The sequence below is a fragment of the Betta splendens genome, chromosome 2 (genome assembly GCF_900634795.4).
Source record: "Betta splendens chromosome 2, fBetSpl5.4, whole genome shotgun sequence".
NCBI classification, from domain to species: Eukaryota; Metazoa; Chordata; class Actinopteri; order Anabantiformes; family Osphronemidae; genus Betta; species Betta splendens.
In genome coordinates, this window is record NC_040882.2 from 17,501,671 (window position 1) to 17,517,547 (window position 15,877).

At 49.7% G+C, this 15,877-nt stretch overlaps 1 protein-coding gene across 1 annotated transcript in view; it reads left to right on the forward strand.

The window, feature by feature from the left end:
- nrxn2b (neurexin 2b) overlaps window positions 1–15,877 on the forward strand; it is a 437,402-nt gene that overhangs the window by 160,962 nt on the left and 260,563 nt on the right. The window contains 1 exon segment of the mRNA XM_029166692.3: window positions 7,295–7,596. Within this exon segment, the coding sequence (XP_029022525.1) occupies window positions 7,295–7,596 (302 nt within the window).

Sequence of the window (15,877 nt, forward strand, 5' to 3'; positions counted from 1 at the left end):
TTCCCAGGGATTGACTTGTACAGTATAAGAACCAGATTATTCATGGAACATATCATCCTTTGTTCCAATCCAGTGATGGATGACCGTTGTTGGTTTTAATATAAAGATGGGCTCTACTCTGTTCAAACATTACCATGTTTAATAAAGCCTTCTGGCGATGAATGAGTCTTCAGGCGATTTCCCAGGGATTGTCACACACTTAGAGGAAGCCACATAAAACAGCAACCGGCACCTTTCCAAATAAGCTCTGCGTCGTTTTTCATTTTCTCTTTGCTTTATTGACAGTCGTTTGTGATGAGCTGTGCGCCAGCGTGCGTTTTATTAAACCCGGTGTATTTAGCATTTTAGTGCCGCGCCGGTCTTGCTTTGAGAGCAACATTCCTGCTGTTTGGATTTTCTGCTCAACCAGAATCTACAGTAAAACATACGCAGCTCAGTTCAACACGCTGTTAATTGGCCGAGTCCAGCCATTGCTCACTGGAGGCACTTTGGACATAGAATCCATATCTCTGCATTTAATTAAGCTTGGTTAATGCGTAAAAGCGTGCGACCATCAGCTGATTGCGGTAGCGATAACGTGCAGTGATGGGATTCAGTGGGACGGCGTGTGGTGGAGGTGCGTTGGTGGGGTGCGCGCTCCCTCCCGTTGGAGGAGGCCGCCATTCAGGGCTGTCGTTAGTGTCAGTTTCTTTGTGTCCCGGCCGAGCGAGAAGACGGAACGGACCTGCGGCGTGATAATAGTCATTCGCCAGACACCCACAATGGCAGAGAAGGGAGAAGGGACCAAAAGAAAGGGGGGGAGGTGGAACGAGGCTGCCGCCGTGGCGTCTGACACTGCAGTTAGAAAATGAATTGTTTCCAAGGCAACAAACAATTAAAGGCAACTGTTGCATCCACATTAAGTCCCATCCTTTGTGAGGCCGGGTCACCCTCACAAGCAACAGCAGGGAGATAAGGAACAGTCACCTCATGGAAACTCTGGCTTTACTGGCTTCAGCCTACTTTACATCCCCGCTCACCACGCTGTGCTGACACCGGATTACGGCGAGATGTGTACTTTGCTCTTCTTTGTCGCCTGCCTGCTCCCTCAGAGGCCTTCAAGTGCTGTCGATCAAAGCGGCAGCATGAGGCGCTAAATTAAAACGAGCCTGCGGCTACATTTAAAGGCGAAGGAGCAATAGGAATCTAATCAAATGTCTTAATGCCAAGGGCTCTTGGAAGGCCCCGGCTCCACCGGCACACTTGCCCAAGGGTTGGAATAAACGCTATGGACACTTGTAGACACATCTTTTATTAATAAAATGAATTTGGGGATTAGGATAGCGGATACTGTCAAGGCAGGAAATCGCCAGTCGTCCTATGGAACCTGTCAGAGTAGATAAAAGGCAAAGCTACGGACACCAACCCCAGTGTGAGACCTGGAGGCAGCTCAGCCAGGTCAGGGTTACATCTGGTGCTCGGATGCAAACACTGGACCCACTGTGACCTGCAGTCACTCATCAGCTGAACATCCACTGTACAGAAAAGACAACTTCGCTGAGGCCTCTGACACGAGCTCCAGGGCTGTTGCCAGTAAAGCCTAGCAGTGAATTCTCCAGCACAATGTCCCACTGTATGTGGAATCCACTAATCAATACGCTTATTTAAGGCATTCTACGTCTTGCTCGCATGCCGTCTATTACGCTGTGACCTCACTCAGGCGAAGAAGACAACGGAGACACCTTAAGTGACTCCGGCGTTCATACGTTAGCCCGCTGAGGACAGCGCAGTCGATACTGACGCGGTGTTCTTCTGGCAGCATCCAGAGACAAAAGGAACCGCGAGTGGCATGACAGCACATTCACTCTGCCTCAAGCAGCGGCTCCTTAATGCAGGAGGAATCATCGGTGCAAACAAAGAACCGTGGCCTCCAGCACGCAGCACTGCGCACATCAATCCGTGGACCCTCGTTGGAGTTCTGCAATCAGCGCGCGGATCGATTCGTACAGTAATCACCAGCTGTGCGAGTGCGGAGAGCAGAGGATGGCGGAGGGACGGCCCTTCAGCTTCAGCCGCGTGCTAATGGAGGCCCAGATCCATGAGCAGGATGAATAATATGATGAATGCAGCTAAAAGGAGTGTCACGGGCCAGGTCATCACATCGACTGTCATCCTGCATTACCAGTAGTTACTGTAAAGCTAATTAGGAACACTAATGAATAATCATTTACCGGACACAAACTTGTCAATTTTACCAATTGTGATATTACAGTAGCAGTGGTTGAATGTTCACGCATCAACCTTTATAATCGGACAGTAACACAATATATGATCTACAGTAAGAAAGCCTAAAGCTGCTGAATTTGCCAGTTTTCTGCTGTAATTGTTACTGTTAACAGAGGTTAACAGAGGTCCTGTATCGTGCTGATAAATATTATACTATACGTTTTTGGTCTCAAACAAGAATCAGACTTTACAGTAGTTTACTGTTTTGTTAAAACCTGTACAGTACTGTTTGTAATCTGATAGTTTCTATGCAGGGTGCGTGCTTCTAACGTAGCAGTAACATCAGTAACAGTGTGACTGATGAGCAGATACAGCTGTTTCTTGTTTTGTTCTTTGTTCAGCGGCTCTGTTGAAGTAAAGCACATTTTCTATCGTATTATATTTGTGTTTATCTCCTGCCGCCACGTCTGATATGATAATACTGCAGATTTGGATAGATCATTTATTTTTATTTGGTGATACTCTGTGATGATAAGCAGTGAAACTCCACCGCGTTGCCTTACATAGGTCATCGCCTCCTTCCTCACTCACTTTGAGCCTTTCGTCGTTTCGTCTTTTCCTCCCTTTCTCCCGCTCGTTGCTTTGCCAGAGCTGCTGCGGATATAAAAAGAACATGCTCCAGCTCTTCATCAGTGCCTAGAAGCCTACGAGCGCAGCTATGTGTCATATGCTTCTGTTTGCTTTCACTTTGTTTTGTTGTGTTTGGGGTTTTTTGTTTTTTTTTTGCCCGGCGTGGATGCGAAGGCGCATTCTTTAACGGAGGCCAGAGGTTAACAGGCGAACAAGCCTCCCCCCAAGCCGTTCGGGGGCTCTGAGCTCAGGACGCTAGCCTCCGTCTCCGGGCCCAGCAGGCCCGGCTGATTCATGAAGCCGCATCAAAGCCGCCGTGCGCCCGGTGCGTTTCCCACCGCTGCCTCTCATCTCGCTGTTGAACCGTCGCCGCGAAGCTGTCGACTGCTCTCTGCGGGGTGGATGGCACTCGTTGGAAGCTAATAGAGGGTGACTGCATATGCGCGTGTGGGTGTGTTTGCACGCGCGCCTTTAAGAGCAGCGGGCTAATGTAACGTGACCGGCGGATTTGCCGGCGTGCACTAATCTAGATTTTGGATGTTTCCACTTGCATATTCGCACACGTTCCTGATTTCATTCTCTGTTATCCCATTGCCCTAAAACTACCTAATTACTCCAAATGTGTAATCCAATCGGCCAAAAAACAGTGCGTTAAGGTTCATTATGCGTTGACTAATGCACCACACAAGTTTGGATGGAGCTATTCATGCAGCTCATCTTATTAAACCTGCTCTCTCTCCCCCTCTGTCTGAGCTGAATCCAATTTAATAACACATGCTGCACTGCGTCTTTATTACTGTACTAACTCACTAAACTATAGTCTGAAATGGCTCTTTGAGGAAACCGGTGATAAACACGACGTATTCCTGTGTTTGTCTCCTAATATTTTACCACTATTTATGTTGCTGTTTTTCTACAGCGCCGCCACTTGTTATAAATACCCACAGATCGTGACTCATAGCTGCTGCTGGGAGCCCGAGTAACACACTTATTCACACATTCCCGTGCGTATGGTGCCGGTGGCACTCGAGCGCAGCCATAGGATGATCTCCGTGGGCCTGAGAGTGCGGCCGTCCAGTCAATGGCGTCGATTCCACTCTGGAATCCACGCTGGGATTGCGCTGCTTCCCGCAGACGGCAAAGGATCCCAGGGTTCCGCTGGGGCTCAGGTGGCGAGTGTCGAATAAAGCGAAGCAGCGCTGACGATGTGGTTGATTTATTTAGGATCTGATGTTAGATTAGAGGCATTTGGTGACATAATAGTTATTTGGGAGTTCTGAGATTTGAGGTCAGGCCGGCACTGAACCAGCAAACAGGGATTTGTTTGTTTACAGTTTCCCACTTTTAAACCTCCGCGTCTCCGTGACAGCACCCATATTACCAGCGGACCCGTTCCGTCCGCTTTTACCCTTCTGTTTTGTGGTGCACCGCTGAACTCGCCACTGACTCAGGCTGCGCAGGAGAAGCAGCCCGACGCCCGCGGCTCCGCGTGGGCAGAGGATAAACACCACTCTGCCTCATTACATCTGCTTATTCATGAGGCGACTGGTGAACGTGTTGCTTTTATTTGCATAGGACGAGGAGTGAGCCCTGGAACGCGCGGCCCTGGAAGGTTTGTCCTCCAGACGCGGTGGAATCCAAAAGCAGAGGAACTCAACCTTTAATTAGTAACGATGAAGATGCTATTACGGTTCGGCACATTTTCAATTGAGTCATATCTGAAACGTAGCCGCGGCTTCTGTGGGGTTAATTGAGACCTTGACAGCGCTTTGGTCTCCGCTCTGCGCCTGTACGTCTTGTTTTACCTCCGGCTGCGGCGCCGGCGCTTTTTTGGAAGGAGATGTTACTGGAGCGAGACATAAAGGCTCACACTACAGGTTGATCCGCCACCGTGGGAGTGACGTGATGACACGGAGGCATGAAAGGGGAGTAGCGGATGTATAGACGCAGACGTGATCACCTGCTCCTGGCCACAACAGACGGATAAGTCAAACTAAATACATATCTGTGTTGCTGTTACTGCCGTGAACACTCCAGGAGTAATTCACTCCTCAGTCTAGTGTCTGTTGGTTCCACTTCTAGAGGCTGCGGAGGTCCGTCTGTCCGTCCGTCCTGATCCTCTCCTGCTTTATCTCGTCTCCTCAGCCTTCTGTTCATTAAACAGACATAAACAGAAAGGAGTTTTTTTTTGTTTGCCGCTCGTGCCTCTTCGCCGCGCGCGGCTCAATCTCACCGAGCTCAGAGAAGCAATCACAAGCTGTTTGTTGCTTACCGTTAACAGCCCATACTTTAGGAGGGGGGTCCAACTTAATACATAATTGAAAATGGTTTCTGTGCTCCATTTGCCACGCTTTTGTTCTTCCTACATCAGCAACACGGGCGCCGCTCGTAGGCTGCTCTTGGGGGTTTGTCATTTTTTTGATGACAATTCACACTTCAGTTGACATTGCTCTAAATTTTGATTCCAGCCAAAATGCTTTTTTAAGTAGCTGCCTGTGTCTCTGTGCCATTATTCCCTTTCGCTTTTTCACATACTGTAGAAAGTGTTTCCTTTAATGTTTCCTTTAATGTGTGTGCAAGCAGCCATATTATGTGCCGTGCATGTTGCACATCTTCTAATGTTCTGAGTGGAAGCAATGAGTCATTTCGTACCGTCTCACCACAGCCTCCTCATGCAGTGATTATTCATTAATCAAGCTGAGCTTCAAACAGTCCGTGGGCATATCTCTCTGATGGACCTGCCATTACCCATCACCGCTCCCGTCCCCTCGCCTCCTTCTGCAAACCTGAGCTCCGGCTCTCGGTCGTCCGCCGGCAGACCGCCTCCTCCGGCCGGCGCCGGCCTCTCCTGGGAAATGCACCGAGGTCTTGAAGGGATTTTGCTGTAATGGAACTTCAGGATAAACTAGATTTGATGATCCACCCATACAGAAGAGTTTGTCCCCTTCTCCCACCTGTTTGGCCCTAAACCTCATTACCTGAGGCCAATCCTTCAATCTTCCCTCCCCGGGGGAAACGGAGGTGGGGGGGGGGGGCACAGGAAGTGTAGTGTCACTTTAAATCGCAGTTCATCTTAGGGAGCGAACTGACTTCACCAGCTGATGGGAGAACTTTTTGGAAAGTTTTTATTGGCCGTATTACGTGATTTAGGTGTGATTTGTACAAGGTCTTGATGCGTCACATCCACTCTGGCTGTTGCTATTACATCTAGCTTGAAGCTGAACTGAAACATGTCGTAAGGAGGCGTTTGGAGGCCTTCGTTTCCTCCAACCTCCAGTGTTCTCTAACCTAACGAGCAGAGCACCATTATAATGGCATTGGAAATCTTTGATTGGGGTTTGACCTTTGGAGTACAAGTACAAGGGGTCACGCAGTATTTTCATCAGCTGAGTAGTATTTCTAAGTATTCCTGTCTGCTGCTGACCTGCACATTGTCCGTGCCCATGGATAATGGACACAGTCCAGTGATGACTGCTAGCACGGCGCCTCTGGTGGATCGGCTGATCCTCTGACCTACTGAGGCCGGCCGTGAACGCCACACGTGAGCGTGGCCGCGGACCGAGGCGCTTCCCGCGGTGACAGCCGCAGGTGTCCGCTCGCTTCCTGACAGATGCTCGCCGGCTGTTTGACACGTGTCCATTGTGCAAACTGGCTGTTTTGACTGGAGCCGCGTGAGCTAAGCTCCGTGCGGCGGCCGCAGACAGACTGACGGGCATTAGCGCCGCTGTCAACACCGTTTCCTCCCTTTTTGTTTGGCCTTTCTGTTTTTTGCCTGTGACTTGCTCCTCTAATCCACTTTGTCTGGTCTTGGTATTCATGTTTCTGCTCGTGCTCTGTTGTTCTCTCTCTCTCTCGCTCTCTCTCTCCCCCGTCTCCAACCACCTTCTTATCTAATCCTAACACAGCTGTTGGCTTTGCAGTGATGAAAGTCATTTTATTGTACGCAGGTCTTTCATTCCACACAATTATTCCATCAGCACACGCATCTCTCAGCACTGGAGGTGTTTCATGTACTGGATTGATTTGTTCTGAATGTATTATTACAATGAAACAGTATTATTTTTTACCCCCGAAGCTTCCTTCATCGTTGCCGGAATCGCCGATCGTGTTTTATCTCTGCGTTTGTGGCCTGTGACATCCCTCAGTACGGAAACAAGGACGTTAAGTCAGTCTGCTTAGGGACAGTGTGTCTGACGTTTAATAGCAGGAATACGGCCTTATAATCCGCTCACGGTTCCCCTCCAGTCATGTTTTAAGGCAAAAAAGCTCTGCTTCGAATAATAATCTGATGTGTTTGATCATGAACACGTTGACAATAAAAAAAGTCTAAAACTTATTAACTTCTTCTTATCTGTTATTAAAAAGTGGAGATATCCCCATTGAGGTGTAAGACGTAAGGTGAGCTCCTGCTTAAGTCCTTAAATGCAAATCTGCGTTTCCTATCTCCCCTCCTCTCCAGGTAAAGAAGAGTCAGTGGCCACCTTCAAGGGCAACGAGTTCTTCTGCTACGACCTGTCCATGACGCCCATCCAGAGCAGCACCGACGAGATCACGCTCTCCTTCCGCACGCTGCAGCGCAACGGCCTCATGCTGCACACGGGCAAGTCGGCCGACTACGTCAACCTGTCGCTGAAGAGCGGCGCCGTGTGGCTGGTCATCAACCTGGGCTCGGGGGCCTTCGAGGCCCTGGTGGAGCCCGTCAACGGCAAGTTCAACGACAACGCCTGGCATGACGTGCGCGTTACCCGCAACCTGCGCCAGGTAAGGGGCTGAGCCTCTGTCTGCTCTGCCGCTGTAACGCTGCCTCTGCTTTGTCTCCTCTCCGCGCGTGGAGCGGACGCGGACCGAACACTTCGCTTTCTCCCGCCTCCTGATCTACGCGATAACTCAATTTTATGTTGCAGGTCGGAGGTGAAGGCGAAGCTGTTTCTTTTATGGTTTAATTCTGTCTAACGACCAAAGATCCATCTATCCGCTGTTTGAGCTTGTAAGGGTTGCTGGTTCGAAGCCTGTCCCGCTCACATTATGGGACCGTGGGAGGAACCCAGGGAGAACCCACACAGACACACCTTCACAGTCAAAGGTCAATGAGAGGTGAAAAGCTGCACTCCAAATCAATACGCGACTAATCTTCTGCTTATAATACGATTGTAAATCACAACACATTCAAAGGCGACCATGCACATTTACAGTGTTGCTGGGCTTTTATTAATGAACAAGTGTGGAAAGTGCTCTGCTCAGTATGTATGCACATTAATTTGCTCGGCTACACAAAGAGAATGAACCCCAATTTATCAGAGGTGACAATGCACTTAAACCTTTTCTGAACAAATTACCCAGCACATCTTTACAAACCTTTAATGGTAACTAATGGAAAAGGAACAGTGGCGCGTCCGCACGCACAGAAAGCGCTGAGTGCATGCACGCAGAGTCCACTCTCTGGTTACTGGACTTTATAGATGCGCCAGGTCATCAATTGGCACTCGCAGATACAAGCAGTGAGATACAATCAATTGCACTTAGGCCGGCTGTGCTTACTTCTTCACATTTTTTTTGTGTAATTGTAATTGGAATGAATGGCTTGTCAGACCTAATAATGGGCATTGTAAGCGGCCCTTGAATGCGAAAACGCCTGATGTGAATGCATTAACACAAAGACGCCGGGCCAACCTTTTTTTTTTGTTGGCGCCTGCAAAAACATTCCCTTAAAGTTTGCAAGAGAATGAGACGAAGAAGAAAAGAAAAAAAAAAAAACAAGTCGCAGCCAATAGTATCAAAATCTTGCACTTTTAGACACTGAAGAAATTCCCCCCACGCTAAAAGGAAAACCTGAGAGCAAAGTGGTTTTTAATGTGGACTAAGTGCTGTTAAATTATAGGGAGAAATTTCCATGCCTGCCACCCTCTGCAATTTCTGTCACAATGTACTGATATTAATACATATATATGTATATATACTATATATGTATATGTAGTTATATTTCACAGTGGCGACGTAGACACAGAAGAAGTCCAAGATCTTTGCAGCTGTTCTATTAGCATATGCTGTTCTTTGCCTTAGGATAAAAGGGTAAATGATCAGACACTCACAGGCACCATCTCTGCGCCACACACACACACACACACACACGCACGCACACACACAGTCGGGGTCAAATGCGTTACGCCGTGGAGCTGTGTGTGATCAACAGACTGAGACTGGCTTAATGAGTTTGGGAAGCAAACCCGATTTTAAGGATTTACTGCATGAGCCGACTCACCTACCACCAAGTGCACCGTAATGACCATTAGGCAAATGAGCAACACATGCACGGAGACACAATTAGAACCTGTCTGTGTCCATCATCTGTGGGCCTCTGTGTGCAGAACTGGTAGCACTATCAAACGGGCAGCGCCGTATTTACATACGAAGGTTTAATGCATTTTTAAAATGGGGAAAGAACCTTTGCCTTACAGATTAAAGTAGAAATGTACAGTCGGAGGGAAAGCGTCAGCGGGGGATGGATGTAGTTAGGAGACGCTGTGAATCCAGATAAGACCGACAGCTTCTAATAATCATCTGCCGCTGATATAACAGTTCCTGCCATAGAGTAGGTCCAGCGCTTTGACCCGCGTCCAGACAACCTCCACAACCCCACACGAAGGCGTCGATCCCCGCTGGCTCGTTGTAATTGACATAACAGGTGACCTAAGTGCTAAAGAGCTCTCCAGATTTACACGGGAACATCCCCTCTGAGATAGTCAAGCGGCGTGCCGTCGATAGCATTGATCACCTATGACCCTGTGTTTACCGCGCCACCGATACCCAGCCGACGCCCCCGTTGGCCGACACATGCGCCGCTGCACGCTAGCGTGACTTATACGTTTGAACCGGTCAGTGCTTCATGGGTTTTTACTGCAATAATTTTCCAGAGCTGAAGACATCCTCGTGTCATGTAAAAAAAAAATATTTGCTTTAATAACTGTCAAAGATGATTTTTTTTTAAATAAGTCTAAATGAGACATTTGGTATTTCCATGCTAAAATTTGCTTTGTTCAGAGATTAGACTAAAAATCAAACAGGAAGCCACAAACTAAAACGAAAACAAACTGCATCTTAAATTAACAGCAGGCTCCAGTTTCTCCCGACCTCATCGGGCCCGCATTCACTCACGCGTCACTCAAACAGAAGTCAAGTGGTGATAGACGGGAGGGATGGACGCAAACGAAAACATCTTCCACACGTACCTAAACTGACATCATGTTTATTCATGCCTAAATAAGTCAGAACTGCGTTTTCACGCATCATTACGCGACGAGCCCCTCAGATCAGTTGCGGCCGCACGTATTGACAGCTGACGAGGGCGGGCGGTTGTCAATCAGCGCGTCCGGCTCGTCTCCACCTCCGCTTTGGGGCGATCGTGGAAGCAGCTCGTCCGCGCGGACGTTGTGTTGTTTCATCCGTCGCTATTCCCATTTGGGCTGACGCGATATCTCGCATAAAGCAATAGCCTGCGGTCTCGAAGACAAGCGGTGGAATCCAGCTGAGGTTATCACACAGCCCCAGTGGTCTCCACAGTCTCATCTACTCGCTGTCTGTTGCTCTTAATGGCTCTTGCGACGTCATGCATATCCGCCGCTGCATCACTGAGCTCCTAAACAAGTGGAGCCTGTGAGCTCTCACAAGCCACTCTCTCTCTCTCTCTCTCTCTCTCTCTCTCTGTTGCTCTCTCTGACTCACTCTTCCCCCTCTGTCTATGTGTATATTCACTGCTTTCTCCACAAAACCTATGAATTTGTCAGCTTTGTGCGGGATAAAATGAAGCAGACAGAATTAGGTGAGGTGATAGGGACACTCTGCCAAGAGAGAGGAGAGGCAGGAGGAGGAGGGGCGGCAGCGGTGAGCGAGCATCGTGCTTAACGCGTGAGCACAGGTTCAGAGCTCCCCCTAGTGGCGGCGGGCGGTACTGCACGCGTGCTGTCATTTCCCTGCTCGGAGCTAATCCCCGGTGGTGCGCGATTGACAGGCAGGCAAGGACACTCGCCTTGACCTCTCATCAGTGCAAATACCCCCCCCCCAATAACGCAGTGGTTAGCATAAGCAGCGAGGCGTCTCCTCCTCCCTCTGCCCCTCCTGACGTGATGCTCCACCATCATGGACATGTTGCAGACTTCAGCTCTCGCCCCTTTTCCCTCCGCCTCCATTACGCACGGCGCCCGGACGGAAGGGCAGAGGCAAAGATGGAAACGTCACGCGTCAGGACGTCTTGGGGAAATGATAGATGCGCGGGAGACGCTGCAGCGAAGCAGGGCATGCTGGGAAAGCGGGTCGGGCTGTACTGCATGCGGCAGACGCTCCAGCTGCTGCTGCTGACGGCGCGGGCCGTCCTTCATCACTTGGCAGGCTGAACTACCCTTGCAAGGACCCCGGCGGCCGGGGTCGGGGAGAAGGGACCCGTGCAGCGCCTCCATTTGTTGAGTCGCGCGGGGAGCGATTGTGTGCGCTGCCGAGAGCGGGGGATGAGGTGTAGTGCTGCTGTCGGAGAGTAAAGGAGTATCAGATAATGGGAGCACTGGGAGGACGACAGCTTGTTTGCTCTGTGCTGTGGAAGGAAGAACAGAAGGGGCCCGTTTTATTTATTTTTTTTCATTCCGTGGATGTTACTCCACAACCAGAAGATTCAGCCTCAGTGTCACAGAACTGGGACAGTCCTTATCTAGTGCCTGGAGAGAGAGGGAGACCTTTGAACTCAATATCTCTTGCTTTCGCAATCCCATTTTGTATCACTGTCAACTCTTCCTCCCTTTTACTCTCTAACCAGCACAAGCACCCGTCCTTCGCTTGTCTTTGGCCGCGTCTGTTTCCATCGCCTTGAAGTCCTCGCACCCGTGTGCACGTCTTCTTCTGCCGTGCGTAATTAGACCGTAACACAGACCTGAGGCCTGACAGCCGCTCACGCTGAGAATCAGAGCGCTTGGGTGAATTAGGAATCGGATACTCTAAACATCTCCGTGTGCGGCGAGCGTCTCGTACGCGGCAACAATCGAAGAAAAAGGGCTTTAATAAAAAACAGGCCCTTTTCCGATAACAAAATGGTGCGATTCCGGAATGAAACACTGTCACGGCTCAGTTGCTGTCATGAAAAAAAAACAGCATTAGTGAGAATTTTTGGCATTTATTAGAGCTGCGGCAACCGGATGGCGACGCCGCATTTGCTCGACTGCCGCGTCGGCGAACGTCGCAGTCGCCTTCATCGACGACAGGCTTCCGGTGCGGCGGACGCCGGCCTCACTTCGCCGGCTCTCCATCCGTTTCTGTACGGCATGAGCTGCAATTTACCCCCCCCCCCCCCCCCCCCCCCCCACACCGGCCGGGCCTCCTCTCCCTCCCCTCTCATCCAGCCTTCCTCCGAACGGCGGCCGGGACTCCTCAGAGAGAGCAAATCAATTCCTCTCCCGCTCGTCTTCCCCTCCCCTTCCCTCTCATTTTCACTCTGTCTTTCTCCTCCATTCTTTCTAGCAATTTGTCACTTAGCAACAGTGTCTGCTATGCTGTTGGGTAGCGAATTGTCCCTGGCTGCAGCACTACAGTAGTTTTATTAACCCTTTCCAGAGGGCCGACTCCACTATGGTTGCCGGAGAAAACGCCTCAAAAGTTCCGGATTTACTTAGAAGAGGAATAGAAATAAACCGGGAATAAAGGAGGAAAAATGAAATGCAGTGATTGACAGTTAGCAAAGCTTTTAACGCCTCACACATATACACTGTGGATTAGCCGGTGCCGTCTGTATGGGAACGTTTCACTTGGGTCAGGATAATGTGTTTAGCATAATGACAGACTGAACCTCTCGTGGCCAAATTGAAAATGCCATTTAGAGTGTCGGGCTTTGCCGGCGCATGCAGCGGAGCATTGCTATTCAAGGCAGGCAGGGCTAGTGCATTTGTTTGATGCACATAATGACATGCTAACACCCCTGTAATCCTTCCCCAGCGCACCGCCAGTGACATCTCAGGTTCCCCCGACGCGTCTGGAGGAGTCGGGGAGAGGATCGCAGGTGTGCCGATGCGTGTGTGCAACAATTTTTTTATTTTTTTTTTAAATTCATTTTTCCCGTTTTTAATTCATGCTGATCAGAGGGCAACACTTCAGCCCATGCGTGGCTCAAAGTACCGGCGCGTGGAGCTAAAATACTGTCCCGGCTGTTACCACGCCGACGCCGAGAGGCGCGTTCGAGGCCGGGGAGGGGGCTCATTTGCATCGCATTTCCAAAGCATTAGCATATTCATCCACAGGCCCACACTCACTCACTTATCAGGCTCATTTGCCACTGCCTGCTCCGGCACTTTCATGTTTATTCATTCCTCTGTCTCACAAACCTATAATCAGATAACAAATCCCCGCGCCATTAGCACATTCACACAGGTGGAAGCGGCTAATAAAATGATAGCGAGACAGAAAAAGAGGCAGGAGATTGAGGCGGCGATTGTGTGTGTGTGTGGGGGGTGCGGAGCAAGTCAGTGGGGCGAGCGATCAGAACAAAGATAGAGCTCCGGGAAATAACAAAGAAGGCGAGTGACAAGCTAGCAACGAGCTAGCGGCGAGCTAGCGCTGAGCTAGCAGGGAGCTAGCGGCGGCGGGAGACAGAGCATCCTGAGCTGTGCACAAGTCCAACAAGTCCAGCGTGCACACAGTCATTTTTGCACGACAGCTTCTTACTCTAATAATGAGGAGCAGAGATCACAGCAACACGCGGCTCATCTCGCGCCCAAGACCGCGACTCGTCGACGTGTCTGTCGAGTCGCGGGTGACGTCTGAGTTTCCTGCTTGGCTGCTAGTCACAGGTGACTTTGGAATTAGCGAATTAAAAATAGCTGAAGCCCCTTTTTGTAAACACATGCATATTTATGGTCAGCTGTTCACAACTGCATCGAAACCTAACAAGGCTGGATAGAAATAAGATTTAATTAATTCATACAGTATATTAACTTATTTTTGAGTGACTGGGAGAGAATTGGCCAACTACTGAGCCACTCTAGACCAGAACCGGAGACAGAAAGAATGTAGTGAAAGGTAGTCAATCATCTGATCAGCCTGATTGTGGCCATCTGCGGTCTAATACGCGCTATGTGCCATTTTCACCAACACGCCCTCACACGCTGTTTGTTTGCAGACTTCTCTCCTCTGTAATTGCGGTGACATTTAAATTTGCACCTGAAACCTGTCACCGCCACTTTCGAAGCCCGGCTCCAAGTAATGGAGAGAGGGGAGCTCGGCTGAATGCCGGATGATTGGATCGGGCGCCGAACCAAACGCACCTAAATCAAAAGGCAGCTCCGCTTCAACCAGCCCGGTCACCCACAGTGTGGACGGGCCGGCGCCACGTATGGGCCCACTCTGGATGATGATGTACAGCGTGTACGTCTATTTGTAGCAAACACTGATGTTCCATGTGCGATCAATTTGTTATTTCATTCCACAATATCACTTATCGTTGTTATTATTCCAAAGGTTCAGTAGGAGAAAGCTCATCAGTCTTCGGCGTTTCCCACCTCCAGTGATGAATCTGTGTGGACTGGGATTCTTGGCTGCGCTGCACTATCAATTGATCATTTTCAGGGAGCGCTCGTTAAATATTTATTTAGCTTTTCCGCCGACGCCCGCAGCCCGGCGACGCCCTCCGTGACACGTGTGTGGAAGATCCGCAGGACGACAAACACAGACTTTTACATCTGCGCCGTGAGCCGCTCCCACCGCGGGTGAACGGCGACGCGGTGAATTAGCATGTTTTAGTGGCGGCTTCCTCTCCTGCAGGATTATACATGATACATGAATATTTCTTAGCTCAGGGGGCCCTTTGGGACAGATGCAACACAAAGTTGTTTGTCTGTGCCTGTGGTTGTTTACATGACTGGGAGCTTTATCCTCCATCAGCAAACACCGGCGTTCACGGCTTTCATTTTCCCACATGGGTCAATTACTGAGAGGATGATGGGCTGTCACAGTAGGGGTTTGGGCAAATTCTGTATCGCACGCAGACGAGGGAGTTCGCTGTAAGCCAGTAACAACCGTCAGGCAATCACAGGCAACTCGTACTCAGAATTCCCAGCCACGTAGCCTCGTGGTGCTGAAATACATCCCATCTGTGGCAACGCACCAAACTCATGATAGACACACCTACTGTAAAGCCAAGCGGCTTCCAGACCGTCCTTTGTGCAGCCTGATAGCAAGAATAGAACAAAAGTTTAATTTTCTGCACGATTGATCTTGACAGTGAAGCACAAGTTCAGTAGTATTTACAGCCTTGGAGCCCGCAGTCAGCAGCCTGACTGTGTAATAGCTCCACCAGTTTCCATGGCTCCGTTGTCGCCTGTCACTTTCTTTCTGGGGCCTAACTCCTCACACAGCTTTTCTGGATAATGTTTGGCCGCTTCTGCTGCTGATGAGCTTGAAGCAGAAGATCTGTCTTCGCTCGCTCACCCCGCACACTCGACCCTCAGACGCCCAAAGACGCACAGCCACAATCTTCATGCAATCTGCCCTCACCTTGTTTTTAACTGCTGCCAATCCAAGGAGCACCAGAAACACATTTACTCCTTCCTTCAAATAACAGACTTAATGCTCAGACATCAAGTGGCTGTGAGGGATCTAAGAGTGACTGAATTCCACATCACTTAGTGATCTCCCGTTTCCTCGCCCCCGCTGCGTATCACAGGCCACTTGGATGAGTTCTAACAAACCCAGAGTCATTGTCACCTCTGTTAAGGCTGCATTTAACTTCACAAAGCCTCGACGGGGAGCCGTTGTGTTTTTTGCGTTTGATACCTCAACTGTTCCCATTCAGAGCTCAGAGACACGGTGAGGGTGGTTTGATGCGGATATGCAAATCCACACCCACCCAATGGATCTTATTTACCTAATTAGTGGATTAAGAGGAGTCATTAGACGACGTGGGTGACTGGTGACAGAGAGTGGGTATGCGTGATGCTTCACACTGGCCAGCAAACCCCATGGGTAGGGCTTTGTTGATGGTAACACACACTCCATCCCACACACATACACACCC